At 40.6% G+C, this 15,291-nt stretch overlaps 1 protein-coding gene across 1 annotated transcript; it reads left to right on the top strand.

Moving 5' to 3' along the window:
• Positions 1-1,327: 1,327 nt before the first annotated feature.
• Positions 1,328-5,407, top strand: LOC128995435 (uncharacterized protein K02A2.6-like). The gene has a single exon (XM_054420456.1). It carries the CDS (start codon positions 1,328-1,330, stop codon positions 5,405-5,407), a length of 4,080 nt encoding a protein of 1,359 aa, XP_054276431.1.
• The last annotated feature ends 9,884 nt before the right edge of the window (positions 5,408-15,291 follow it).

The following is a 15,291-nucleotide window of genomic DNA, read 5'->3' as shown; positions in this document are numbered from 1 at the left end:
GTTCTGAAAACTGTACAATATGAAATACACCTTTAGACACGTGGTGAATCCCAACATTTACGCATTTTTAGTTTACATTCGCTTATATAGGATTCAGTCAGTATTTTAATTTTGAATGTGATACTTTTTTGTATGAACCTCTTGCATTAAACACTGTTCACAGTATTAACCTCCTGAAGGCTACAATGTAATTGTGGTTTCATTAATGCGTTCACTATGAATTAATAAATATGAAGTGTTGTAAATATGATAAATAGTTCATCAGAGGCTGCATAGAAAATTTAATATGAATAATACAATTTCTTTGTTACAACGGTGTTTTGAAGTATATGCAAGCTTAATTGAATATGGTCCAATAATTAAGGTTAGATAGTGACTTGTTTTTTCTAATAAAATAGCCAATGTAAATAGCCAATGCTACTATCGAATTTTTAAGTGTATTAAGACCCAGTATCAGGAACACATTATTTGTTCGTTTTGTGATTCATAGAAGCAATAACCAACTGTTCAAAAAGTTCTTTTTCCATCAATCAATGCGTGTGCCCGTAGACATGATTCCTATAGTAAAAATATTCCGGCCACAATGAAAATAATTGTAAGCTTAACTATTTCGTAAAGCTTAGAAAACAAATAACTTAGTATATTGATGCGTTGACCTTATAAATACGGAAAACATTTCTAAGAACAATACAAATTTAAAATGTCCTTGGTATTTGTAAGGAAAATAAATAAAATTTTGTAGTTTTCTTGTTTAAGGATGGTTTTGAAAAAAATTGACAAATACTGTATGGTTATTTTATACCAAGCTATCAACATTTCAATAAAAACACACGTTTCCACAGCAAATCTAAGTACTTATTAAATTGAAGTTATTTTTAAATCAAATACATTTCTAGGGACATGTTTTAGTGAAGACTCAATCAGGTAATTTGCTTGGTTTGCAGATTTGCTGCGGCTTGGGTATTTATTAGTATGTTACCTATTGAAAAATTAAACCTCTAGTAATCATCCTTGTAGTAGAAGTCATTATAGTTTCATATATGAACAGTCATAATTATTAGTAACGGAAGAGTTATTATGTTTTGCGGGGTGGCTGCACTGTGCACTGAGCCCTGAAGTGGGATGATTCGTCACGGCTCCTCCTTCTATGTCCACCAACGATAGTAAGTGGTTCTCTCTTAATTACTGTCCACTTTTCTTGTGTTCTAACGTAACGGTTAGGTTACGACATTTTGGCGCAGTCGGTAATAAACCTTTTTATCATAGTTAGGGTAGTACGCGATAACAGTTGTTGTTTTAGTGCGTATTATAGTTGAGATGATTAAAAATGGCGAGTATTAGTGTTGGCAGGATTTCTGAATTTAATCCAAGTGAGGAGGACATTGTGCCCTATTTGTTGCGCCTGAAACATTTTTTCAAAGCGAACAATGTCAAGAAGGAGAACGAGGTGTCGGTTTTAATTACAGTTATTGGTCCCAGGGTTTTATCGGTCCTATCCGATTTATTATCACCGGTAGAGGTAGATTCTAAGACCTATGATGAACTTGCAGCGTTGTTGAAATTACATTATGCGCCCAAGAAGTTGGTTGTGGCGGAGCGGTATGTATTCTACTCTCGTGTGCAAAAGCCGGGCGAAAGCATAGCGGAGTTTGTGGTTTCAATAAAACATTTGGCTAGTTCGTGCAAATTTGGTACCTTTTTGAAAGACGCTTTGAGGGACAAAGTGATTTCCGGCATTTCTAATGAAACTATCCGGCAGAAATTGTTGTCGGAGGAATTGGACTTTGACGAAGCTTATGCGTCAGCGCTCAGGCTGGAACAGGCCGAATCGCAGTCAAGCCTATTTGTGCAACCTCGTGGGGACATTGCGAAAATCAATGTGAAAAGTCAAAATAGGCCTAAAACTTTCGTGAATAGGAGTAGTGAAAATCAAAATTCTAGAAACTCTTGTTGGAGGTGTGGTTCTGCTGGTCATTGGCCTAGTGCGTGTGCGTTCGCCAGTTACAAGTGTCACGGTTGTCAGAGAGTAGGTCATCTCAAGAAAGTGTGTAAAGCCAAGAAATCTTCTAGTTTCCATGGTAAAAAGTCGACACCTAGGATGGGGGTCCATCAAGTGGTGGAAGAGGTAGGCCTAGGCCAAGAAGTTCCAATGGCAGAGATAGGTCTGTACAACCTTAAATCAGGATCAGACAACGGCTATAAGGTAGGCGTAGTGGCTAATGATGTATATTTAGAAATGATTCTAGATACAGGCAGTGCCTTGACTATATGTCCTTCTGAGATATTTTATGAAAAATTTTCTAACCTCAAACTTAGGCCAGCAAATGTGAAACTTACTACTTATTCAGGTCATGATGTACCTGTTCTGGGACAAGTGAATGTCAATGTTAAATATAATAATCAGCAGGCGAGTTTGCCTTTGACAGTAGTTAGTTTAGAAAGTAAGAGTCAGCCGATTCTGTTGGGGCGAAACTGGTTAGGCCAGTTGAGGTTAGATTGGCAAAATGTGTTTTCATGTAAAGCCACTGTGGATCACAGTTCTGATTTGGACATTGCTAAATTGAAGAGTAAATTTAAGTCAGTTTTTCAGCCTGGAACGGGCGAAATTAAGGGTGTTAAGGCTCATATTGTCTTAAAGGAGGGGACAGTCCCTAAGTTTTGTAAGGCGAGACCAGTGCCTTTTGCGTTAAGGGAGAAAGTTGAGAGTGAGTTGGACCGCATGGTTCAAGAGGATGTTGCGTACAGAGTTACTAATTCACAGTGGAGCACTCCACTTGTGGTTGTCCCTAAGCCTAATGGTATTAGGCTTTGTGCCGATTATAAGATTACTCTTAATCAGTGTATTGAAATGGAACATTATCCGCTTCCACAGGCTCAAGATATTTTTGCAACTCTAGGCGGTTGCTCAGTTTTTAGCTGCCTTGATCTTTCAAATGCGTATCAGCAATTGGCGGTAGCGGATGAATCGCAACATCTGTTGACCCTAGCTACCCATAAGGGTCTGTATCGTTTAAAAAGGCTACCATATGGTTTGTCTTCAGCTCCTGCAATTTTTCAGTCAGCCATCGACCAAATTTTAACAGGTCTTCCAGGAACGGTGGCGTACTTAGATGACGTCTTAGTGGCGGCTCGCTCTAAGGAAGAGGGGCTTGCCCGTCTGGCGCAGGTGCTGCAACGCCTTGATGAGTTTGGTGTTCGAGTAAACCAACAAAAGTGTAAGTTTTTGCAATCTTCAATCGAGTATTTAGGACATGTGATTACTCGAGAGGGTCTCCGTCCACAAGAAAGTTTGTTAACTGCGCTGCGTAAAGCGCCTGAGCCTAGTACTAAGGAAGAGTTACGAGCCTATATTGGTCTAATAAATTATTATCATGCATTTATACCTAACCTGTCTGCTAGAATAAGCTGTTTTTATGACTTATTACATAAGAATCATCCATGGGTGTGGTCGGAGGTGTGTTCTAAGACTTTTCAGGAGAGTAAATCATGGGTGTTGGACTCAAGTTTGTTAGTTCACTATGATGTTAAAAAGCCCATAGTTCTGACGTGTGATGCGAGTCCCAGAGGGGTGGCTGCTGTTCTATCTCATCTTATCGATGGTCAGGAAAGGCCAATTGCCTTCGCATCGAAAACGCTAAGTTCCAGTGAACGGAATTATTCTCAGTTACATCGAGAGGCTCTGGCTTTGATCTTTGGAGTCAAAAAGTTTCATAAGTATATATATGGAAGACACTGTATTCTACAGACTGATCATCAGCCGTTGACGGCTATTTTTGGCTCTAAAAAGGGCGTTCCGAGTATGGCGGCAGCTAGGCTGCAGAGATGGGCCTTGATTCTATCAGCATATGATTTGGAGGTTAGGTACCGGAAGGGAGTGGATGTCCCTCACGCTGATGCGTTGTCTAGGTTACCCTTAGCAGAAGCGGAACCTATAGAGCTGGATGCTAATTTTGTTTCACATGTAGATATGTGTACAGAAGTGATGAACAATTTCTGTGTTGTCAAGGACATTGCACCTATTACTGCCTTGCATATAGGTAAAATGACGGATAAGGATCCGATTCTTTCGAAGGTCCGAGATTTTGTGATGTACGGCTGGACGAGCTCTGTTGAGCCGGAACTAGCTATTTTTCTAAGGAAGAAGGACGAGTTGTCCGTGGAACAAGGTTGTTTGCTGTGGGGTTCTCGTGTAGTGATTCCAAAGAAACTGTATTCATCTGTGCTTCAAATGTTGCATGATCAACACCCGGGAGTTACGCGCATGAAGATGCTGGCGAGAAGTTATGTCTGGTGGCCAGGCATGGAAAAGTCGATTGAGGACGTAGTGGCTTCTTGTTCTGCTTGTCAGTTAACTAGGAATTCGGTACCTAAAGTACCGTTGCAGCAATGGCCTACAACATCAACTCGATGGCAGAGGATACACATTGACTTTGCGGAGGATCCAGAGTCAAGACAGCAACTTTTAGTTTTGATTGACACATACTCTAAATGGTTAGAGGTATTTATAATGAGTTCCATGAATTCTTCCAAGGTTATCGAGAAACTCCGTACCTTGTTTTCATCGTATGGATTGCCTGTTGAACTGGTGTCGGACAACGGAAGATCTTTTACTAGTCAAGAGTTCAAGACCTTTTTGCATAACAACAATGTGAAGTTTACATTAACTCCCCCATATCATGCGGCTTCAAATGGATCTGCAGAGAGAAGTGTTCAGGAGGTCAAGAAAAACCTTTTGCGTCAAGTGATTGAGGAACATCAGCGTTCTCAGCGTACCACTCTTCAAATGAAATTAGATAATTTCTTGTTTGCGTACCGCAACACTCCAAATACAGTTACTGGCTTAACCCCTGCAGAAATGTTCCTGTCTTGGAAGCCTCGTACTCAGTTGGTTATGTTAAAACCCAATCTCCAGTCATCCATTGATCAAAAACACAGGGAACAAAAAGATGCAGCTGATAGGCTTAGGGGAAGAAGCAGATTTTTCTCAGAAGGTCAGGCAGTCTATGTCAAAACTGTCCGAAATGAAAAGATATCTTGGGTTCCTGGCAAAATAATTCTAAAGAGAAGTCCGGTCACCTATCTGGTGAGTGTTATTGGTGGAAACCCCCGATTTTGTCATGCGGATCACTTGAGAGCTCGGTATGCAGAAGAGGAGGAGATTTTTGTATCACCCAAGGATCCCGTTGTATCACCCCAAGTACCCAAGAATTCACCCCCGCCGGAGGATCGACCAACTAGTCCCATGATGATGTCACCTGTACCTAGGCCAACTACCAGTCCCAGGGAGAGCCTAGGGCAAGCCCAGCCTCAGCCAACTCCTGCGTCGCCGCTAGCACAGTGCAGCCCACCACCCTCGCTGAGGAAGTCTGCACGGACTGTGCGAAAGCCTCACAGGCTGGACTTGTAAAATTATTAATGAATAATGGGAAGAAGAAATTTTGGTTGCATTTTATTGAAAGTGAATTTATTTTATTTTGAAAGTTGAGTTAATTTTGAATTTATGATATTGACTTTTTTTTATGGGGAAGACGAGTGTAGTAGAAGTCATTACAGTTTCATATATGAACAGTCATAATTATTAGTAACGGAAGAGTTATTATGTTTTGCGGGGTGGCTGCACTGTGCACTGAGCCCTGAAGTGGGATGATTCGTCACGGCTCCTCCTTCTATGTCCACCAACGATAGTAAGTGGTTCTCTCTTAATTACTGTCCACTTTTCTTGTGTTCTAACGTAACGGTTAGGTTACGACAATCCTCTAACTTTAAATTGATCATTAAAATTATAAAAGATAAAATAGTACAAATGAATAAAATAACCGGGGAAGTAAAAAAATAAACCTTAAGTGGATTTTAAATTCGAATGAAAAATATTTTGTATGGTATTTTATCGGCAGAAAATATTATGAGTCGATCCTGCGAAAATGCATGTGCTGAGAAGTGTGAAATTAGTTCCAGCGTTCTCCGCTGGCGGTGAGGCTGTTTACATCGAAGAGATCCATCAAGTTAGACGTTTCGATAGAAAATTTTCCTTACCTTGAAATCTATTGTTGGTCAAACATTATATCTAACTATACTAATTAAGTATTAGATATATATTTCAATATTATTGGATGATTAAGTAAGAAACAAGATCATTTAACCCTTGTTATAAAGTAGTAATTGACACTTACTCATTAAAATTCAAACATATTATTTAATTAAGTACAATATCATACGATTAAGGAATATGTACTTTATCCTTGTTTATATTTATCTTTACCCTTTAATTGCACTCGTAATTTTTTTTAAAGATTCATAACAAATAAACAGTGACTAGCCGCAGAACACTTTATTTCGCAGATCCATTTAACAGAAATAATAGAAATATAAAAAGCTTATTTTATAACACAGCTAAAATGATGACAAATAAGGTAAATAGATACTATGTTTGTATCTGACATAAAAATGGGTACAAAGAGGAGAACAAGTTTAGAAGTTGCACAAGATTAGCCTAATTGGTAAATTTGTAAAACCAATTTTGAAATATGTTGATTTTTCTTCATTACACGAAATTACCCTCTAGAAATATGCAAAAATGTAGTGAGTTTTAAGTTAAAGTTAATTTTAAGATAAAACTTTTCTTATTTACTGGCGATAAGTTTATTCACATGACTTAACTTTCGTGAGATATTATGAAGCTTAGAGGATATTTACTATTTACAGTTCTAGTTAAGGGAAACATTCGTAATGTTGAGTACAAATTATGTAATGTAACAAAATTACTTTAAACAAATTATTAAAGCACTTAATAGATTTTATGTTCTGTCCAGATTCAAGCCACCCTACAGTATGTCTGCAACAAAATGAATAGTTTATAATTTTGCTCTGATCATGATCGTACCTTAACATTAAATTCTAAGCTATAATGAATCACACTCTATAGGGATTTCAAACGGAAAATAGATTTATTAACTGGAAGTAATATTATTTCCCTAAAGTCAATTATGTATCATGTATATCATGAGTGGGTACAATGCTGATTGGTATATTCACCATTTTATTTGGACCAAGTAATTCGCAAGCAATCTTGACATCTATACTAAGATGCACAATACCTTACTCAATATCTTGCTTTAAAATCCTTGAAATGATTTAAAATTATAAACATCAACAATCCTGCTTCTAAAATTAAGGACAAGTAATAATATCACCACTCATAAAAAACTTTAGCTATTTATTAGTATGCTCTGCCCTGACGACTTGCAAAGTTTCTAAGCTATTATTATGAATACACTTAATATTGCAATCAGCTAATTAATATAACCCGTGTGTTTGAAAATTATTTTGTTAGTGTTATTTTTAAATTATAGACAGTTATTTATGAGTAAAAAAAACTTTTCGTATAGCTTTTCGTATAGCTACGACATAACTCTCTAGAACAATTTTATTATTCTCTTTTGCGTTTTCTTTCAGTTGCGAACAGGGTATGGTGGCTAGTCCTGTATTTGTGCGAATGTGTATATTTATAGAAAATAATAAATTTCAGATGATTACAATATAATATAGTTGTTATGTCAATACATGTTTAAATTTTGACATGGACCACGTCTGGCCCAAATCTGATTCTTGTTTCATACTTGAAATAAATCATTTAGTTCAAAGTCAAAGAAAGCCTGAACTATTCTTTGACTTTCTAAAGATTTAAGAGAGAACATTCATCTCTAAGATTTGTGTAGCTTTTATGATATATTAACTTTCGTTCTATTGGTTCCAATTCCATTTTTGTGATCTCTGTTTGTTTCTCGACGGCTGTGTTTGACGTGTTTGTGTGTGTGACTTCTACGGTGACGAGACTGTTATTGACTATGGTATGTTGTTTGTTGTATAGTCTTGACGGTTGGGCTTGACGTGTTTGTGTGTGTGACTTCTACGGTGACGAGACTGTTATTGACTATGGTATGTTGTTTGTTGTAGTCTTGACGGTTGGGCTTGACGTGTTTGTGTGTGTGACTTGTACGTGACGCAACTGTTATTGACTATGGTATGTTGTTTTTTGTAGTCTTGACGGTTGGGCTTGACGTGTTTGTGTGTGGGACTTGTACGGTGACGAGACTGTTATTGACTATGAAATGTTGTTTGTTGTAGTGTTGACGGTTGGGCTTGACGTGTTTGTGTGTGTGAATTCTACGGTGACGAGACTGTTATTGAATATGGTCTTCTGTTTGTTGTAGTGTTGAGGGTTGGGCTTGACGTGTTTGTGTTTGGGACTTCTACGGTGACGAGACTGTTAATGAATATAGTGTGCTGTTTGTTGTGGTCTTGACAGTTGGGCTAGACGTGTTTGTGTTTGTGACTTCTACGGTGACGAGACTGTTATTGACTATGGTATGTTGTTTGTTGTAGTCTTGACGGTTGGTCTTGACGTGTTTGTGTGTGTGACTTCTACGGTGACGAGACTGTTATTGACTATGGTATGTTGTTTGTTGTAGTCTTGACGGTTGGGCTTGACATGTTTGTGTGTGGGACTTGTACGGTGACGAGACTGTTATTGAATATGGTATGTTGTTTGTTGTAGTCTTGACGGTTGGGCTTGACGTGTTTGTGTGTGTGACTTGTACGGTGACGAGAATGTTATTGACTATGGTATGTTGTTTGTTGTAGTCTTGACGGTTGGGCTTGACGTGTACGTGTGTGTGACTTGTACGGTGACGAGACTGTTATTGACTATGGTATGTTGTTTGTTGTAGTCTTGATGGTTGGGCTTAGCGTGTTTGTGTGTGGGACTTCTACGGTGACGAGACTGTTATTGAATATGGTGTGCTGTTTGTTGTAGTCTTGACAGTTGGGCTAGACGTGTATGTCTTTGTGACTTCTACGGTGACGAGACTGTTATTGAATATGGTATGCTGTTTGTTGTAGTCTTGACGGTTGGGCTTGACGTGTTTGTGTGTGTGACTTCTACGGTGACGAGACTGTTATTGAATATGGTATGCTGTTTGTTGTAGTCTTGATGGTTGGGCTTGACGGATTTGTGTCTCTGACTCCTACGATGACCAGACTGTTATTGAATATGGTATGTTGTTTTTTTGTAGTGTTGACGGTTGGGCTTGGCGTGTTTGTGTGTGGGACTTCTACGGTGACGAGACTGTTATTGAATATGGTATGCTGTTTGTTGTAGTCTTGATGGTTGGGCTTGATGGATTTGTGTCTCTGACTCCTACGATGACCAGACTGTTATTGAATATGGTATGCTGTTTGTTGTAGTGTTTACGGTTGGGCTTGGCGTGTTTGTGTGTGGGACTTCTACGGTGACGAGACTGTTATTGAATATGGTGTGCTGTTTGTTGTAGTCTTGACGGTTGGGCTAGACGTGTATGTGTTTGTGACTTCTACGGTGACGAGACTGTTATTGAATATGGTGTGCTGTTTGTTGTAGTCTTGACGGTTGGGCTAGACGTATGTGTTTGTGACTTCTACGGTGACGAGACTGTTATTGAATATGGTGTGCTGTTTGTTGTAGTCTTGACAGTTGGGCTAGACGTGTATGTGTTTGTGACTTCTACGGTGACGAGACTGTTATTGAATATGGTATGCTGTTTGTTGTAGTCTTGACGGTTGGGCTAGACGTGTATGTGTTTGTGACTTCTACGGTGACGAGACTGTTATTGAATATGGTGTGCTGTTTGTTGGAGTCTTGACAGTTGGGCTAGACGTGTATGTGTTTGTGACTTCTACGGTGACGAGACTGTTATTGAATATGGTATGCTGTTTGTTGTAGTCTTGACGGTTGGGCTAGACGTGTATGTGTTTGTGACTTCTACGGTAACGAGACTGTTATTGAATATGGTATGCTGTTTGTTGTATTCTTGACGGTTGGGCTTGACGTGTTTGTGTGTGTGACTTTTACGGTGACGAGACTGTTATTGACTATGGTATGTTGTTTGTTGTAGTCTTGATGGTTGGGCTTGGCGTGTTTGTGTGTGGGACTTCTACGGTGACGAGACTGTTATTGAATATGGTGTGCTGTTTGTTGTAGTCTTGACAGTTGGGCTAGACGTGTATGTGTTTGTGACTTCTGCGGTGACGAGACTGTTATTGAATATGGTATGCTGTTTGTTGTAGTCTTGACGGTTGGGCTTGACGTGTTTGTGTGTGTGACTTCTACGGTGACGAGACTGTTATTGAATATGGTATGCTGTTTGTTGTAGTCTTGACGGTTGGGCTTGACGTGTTTGTGTGTGTGACTTCTACGGTGACGAGACTGTTATTGAATATGGTATGCTGTTTGTTGTAGTCTTGATGGTTGGGCTTGACGGATTTGTGTCTCTGACTCCTACGATGACCAGACTGTTATTGAATATGGTATGCTGTTTGTTGTAGTGTTGACGGTTGGGCTTGGCGTGTTTGTGTGTGGGACTTCTACGGTGACGAGACTGTTATTGAATATGGTATGCTGTTTGTTGTATTCTTGACGGTTGGGCTTGACGTGTTTGTGTGTGTGACTTCTACGGTGACGAGACTGTTATTGAATATGGTGTGCTGTTTGTTGTAGTCTTGACAGTTGGGCTAGACGTGTATGTGTTTGTGACTTCTACGGTGACGAGACTGTTATTGAATATGGTATGCTGTTTGTTGTAGTCTTGACGGTTGGGCTTGACGTGTTTGTGTGTGTGACTTCTACGGTGACGAGACTGTTATTGAATATGGTATGCTGTTTGTTGTAGTCTTGATGGTTGGGCTTGACGGATTTGTGTCTCTGACTCCTACGATGACCAGACTGTTATTGAATATGGTATGTTGTTTGTTGTAGTGTTGACGGTTGGGCTTGGCGTGTTTGTGTGTGGGACTTCTACGGTGACGAGACTGTTATTGAATATGGTATGCTGTTTGTTGTAGTCTTGATGGTTGGGCTTGACGGATTTGTGTCTCTGACTCCTACGATGACCAGACTGTTATTGAATATGGTATGCTGTTTGTTGTAGTGTTGACGGTTGGGCTTGGCGTGTTTGTGTGTGGGACTTCTACGGTGACGAGACTGTTATTGAATATGGTGTGCTGTTTGTTGTAGTCTTGACAGTTGGGCTAGACGTGTATGTGTTTGTGACTTCTACGGTGACGAGACTGTTATTGAATATGGTATGCTGTTTGTTGTAGTCTTGACGGTTGGGCTAGACGTGTATGTGTTTTTGACTTCTACGGTGACGAGACTGTTATTGAATATGGTATGCTGTTTGTTGCATTCTTGACGGTTGGGCTTGACGTGTTTGTGTGTGTGACTTCTACGGTGACGAGACTGTTATTGACTATGGTATGTTGTTTGTTGTAGTCTTGATGGTTGGGCTTGGCGTGTTTGTGTGTGGGACTTCTACGGTGACGAGACTGTTATTGAATATGGTGTGCTGTTTGTTGTAGTCTTGACAGTTGGGCTAGACGTGTATGTGTTTGTGACTTCTACGGTGACGAGACTGTTATTGAAAATGGTATGCTGTTTGTTGTAGTCTTGACGGTTGGGCTTGACGTGTTTGTGTGTGTGACTTCTACGGTGACGAGACTGTTATTGAATATGGTATGCTGTTTGTTGTAGTCTTGATGGTTGGAATTGACGGAATTGTGTCTCTGACTCCTACGATGACCAGACTGTTATTGAATATGGTATGTTGTTTGTTGTAGTGTTGACGGTTGGGCTTGGCGTGTTTGTGTGTGGGACTTCTACGGTGACGAGACTGTTATTGAATATGGTATGCTGTTTGTTGTAGTCTTGATGGTTGGGCTTGACGGATTTGTGTCTCTGACTCCTACGATGACCAGACTGTTATTGAATATGGTATGCTGTTTGTTGTAGTGTTGACGGTTGGGCTTGGCGTGTTTGTGTGTGGGACTTCTACGGTGACGAGACTGTTATTGAATATGGTATGCTGTTTGTTGTATTCTTGACGGTTGGGCTTGACGTGTTTGTGTGTGTGACTTCTACGGTGACGAGACTGTTATTGAATATGGTGTGCTGTTTGTTGTAGTCTTGACAGTTGGGCTAGACGTGTATGTGTTTGTGACTTCTACGGTGACGAGACTGTTATTGAATATGGTATGCTGTTTGTTGTAGTCTTGACGGTTGGGCTTGACGTGTTTGTGTGTGTGACTTCTACGGTGACGAGACTGTTATTGAATATGGTATGCTGTTTGTTGTAGTCTTGATGGTTGGGCTTGACGGATTTGTGTCTCTGACTCCTACGATGACCAGACTGTTATTGAATATGGTATGTTGTTTGTTGTAGTGTTGACGGTTGGGCTTGGCGTGTTTGTGTGTGGGACTTCTACGGTGACGAGACTGTTATTGAATATGGTATGCTGTTTGTTGTAGTCTTGATGGTTGGGCTTGACGGATTTGTGTCTCTGACTCCTACGATGACCAGACTGTTATTGAATATGGTATGCTGTTTGTTGTAGTGTTGACGGTTGGGCTTGGCGTGTTTGTGTGTGGGACTTCTACGGTGACGAGACTGTTATTGAATATGGTGTGCTGTTTGTTGTAGTCTTGACGGTTGGGCTAGACGTGTATGTGTTTGTGACTTCTACGGTGACGAGACTGTTATTGAATATGGTGTGCTGTTTGTTGTAGTCTTGACGGTTGGGCTAGACGTGTATGTGTTTGTGACTTCTACGGTGACGAGACTGTTATTGAATATGGTGTACTGTTTGTTGTAGTCTTGACGGTTGGGCTAGACGTGTATGTGTTTGTGACTTATACGGTGACGAGACTGTTATTGAATATGGTGTGCTGTTTGTTGTAGTCTTGACAGTTGGGCTAGACGTGTATGTGTTTGTGACTTCTACGGTGACGAGACTGTTATTGAATATGGTGTGCTGTTTGTTGTAGTCTTGACGGTTGGGCTAGACGTGTATGTGTTTGTGACTTCTACGGTGACGAGACTGTTATTGAATATGGTATGCTGTTTGTTGTAGTCTTGATGGTTGGGCTTGACGGATTTGTGTCTCTGACTCCTACGATGACCAGACTGTTATTGAATATGGTATGTTGTTTGTTGTAGTGTTGACGGTTGGGCTTGGCGTGTTTGTGTGTGGGACTTCTACGGTGACGAGACTGTTATTGAATATGGTATGCTGTTTGTTGTAGTCTTGATGGTTGGGCTTGACGGATTTGTGTCTCTGACTCCTACGATGACCAGACTGTTATTGAATATGGTATGCTGTTTGTTGTAGTGTTGACGGTTGGGCTTGGCGTGTTTGTGTGTGGGACTTCTACGGTGACGAGACTGTTATTGAATATGGTGTGCTGTTTGTTGTAGTCTTGACAGTTGGGCTAGACGTGTATGTGTTTGTGACTTCTACGGTGACGAGACTGTTATTGAATATGGTATGCTGTTTGTTGTAGTCTTGACGGTTGGGCTAGACGTGTATGTGTTTGTGACTTCTACGGTGACGAGACTGTTATTGAATATGGTATGCTGTTTGTTGTATTCTTGACGGTTGGGCTTGACGTGTTTGTGTGTGTGACTTCTACGGTGACGAGACTGTTATTGACTATGGTATGTTGTTTGTTGTAGTCTTGATGGTTGGGCTTGGCGTGTTTGTGTGTGGGACTTCTACGGTGACGAGACTGTTATTGAATATGGTGTGCTGTTTGTTGTAGTCTTGACAGTTGGGCTAGACGTGTATGTGTTTGTGACTTCTACGGTGACGAGACTGTTATTGAATATGGTATGCTGTTTGTTGTAGTCTTGACGGTTGGGCTTGACGTGTTTGTGTGTGTGACTTCTACGGTGACGAGACTGTTATTGAATATGGTATGCTGTTTGTTGTAGTCTTGATGGTTGGAATTGACGGAATTGTGTCTCTGACTCCTACGATGACCAGACTGTTATTGAATATGGTATGTTGTTTGTTGTAGTGTTGACGGTTGGGCTTGGCGTGTTTGTGTGTGGGACTTCTACGGTGACGAGACTGTTATTGAATATGGTATGCTGTTTGTTGTAGTCTTGATGTGTGTTTGGGCTTGACGGATTTGTGTCTCTGACTCCTACGATGACCAGACTGTTATTGAATATGGTATGCTGTTTGTTGCAGTGTTGACGGTTGGGCTTGGCGTGTTTGTGTGTGGGACTTCTACGGTGACGAGACTGTTATTGAATATGGTATGCTGTTTGTTGTATTCTTGACGGTTGGGCTTGACGTGTTTGTGTGTGTGACTTCTACGGTGACGAGACTGTTATTGAATATGGTGTGCTGTTTGTTGTAGTCTTGACAGTTGGGCTAGACGTGTATGTGTTTGTGACTTCTACGGTGACGAGACTGTTATTGAATATGGTATGCTGTTTGTTGTAGTCTTGACAGTTGGGCTAGACGTGTATGTGTTTGTGACTTCTACGGTGACGAGACTGTTATTGAATATGGTGTGCTGTTTGTTGTAGTCTTGACAGTTGGGCTAGACGTGTATGTGTTTGTGACTTCTACGGTGACGAGACTGTTATTGAATATGGTGTGCTGTTTGTTGTAGTCTTGACGTTTGGGCTAGACGTGTATGTGTTTGTGACTTCTACGGTGACGAGACTGTTATTGAATATGGTATGCTGTTTGTTGTAGTCTTGATAGTTGGGCTTGACGGATTTGTGTCTCTGACTCCTACGATGACCAGACTGTTATTGAATATGGTATGTTGTTTGTTGTAGTGTTGACGGTTGGGCTTGGCGTGTTTGTGTGTGGGACTTCTACGGTGACGAGACTGTTATTGAATATGGTATGCTGTTTGTTGTAGTCTTGATGGTTGGGCTTGACGGATTTGTATCTCTGACTCCTACGATGACCAGACTGTTATTGAATATGGTATGCTGTTTGTTGTAGTGTTGACGGTTGGGCTTGGCGTGTTTGTGTGTGGGACTTCTACGGTGACGAGACTGTTATTGAATATGGTGTGCTGTTTGTTGTAGTCTTGACGGTTGGGCTAGACGTGTATGTGTTTGTGACTTCTACGGTGACGAGACTGTTATTGAATATGGTGTGCTGTTTGTTGTAGTCTTGACGGTTGGGCTAGACGTGTATGTGTTTGTGACTTCTACGGTGACGAGACTGTTATTGAATATGGTGTACTGTTTGTTGTAGTCTTGACGGTTGGGCTAGACGTGTATGTGTTTGTGACTTATACGGTGACGAGACTGTTATTGAATATGGTGTGCTGTTTGTTGTAGTCTTGACAGTTGGGCTAGACGTGTATGTGTTTGTGACTTCTACGGTGACGAGACTGTTATTGAATATGGTGTGCTGTTTGTTGTAGTCTTGACGGTTGGGCTAGACGTGTAT

The sequence above is a fragment of the Macrosteles quadrilineatus genome, unplaced genomic scaffold, assembly GCF_028750875.1.
Source record: "Macrosteles quadrilineatus isolate MER2022 unplaced genomic scaffold, UCM_ALF_1.0 Scaffold_1__1_contigs__length_201487025, whole genome shotgun sequence".
NCBI lineage: Eukaryota > Metazoa > Arthropoda > Insecta > Hemiptera > Cicadellidae > Macrosteles > Macrosteles quadrilineatus.
Note: the sequence above shows the minus strand (reverse complement) of the source record. Positions and strands in the feature narration are given on the sequence as shown.

Excerpts from the sequence above, each read along its gene's own strand:
- LOC128995435 (XM_054420456.1), top strand. The coding sequence starts at position 1,328 with ATGGCGAGTATTAGTGTTGGCAGGATTTCTGAATTTAATCCAAGTGAG.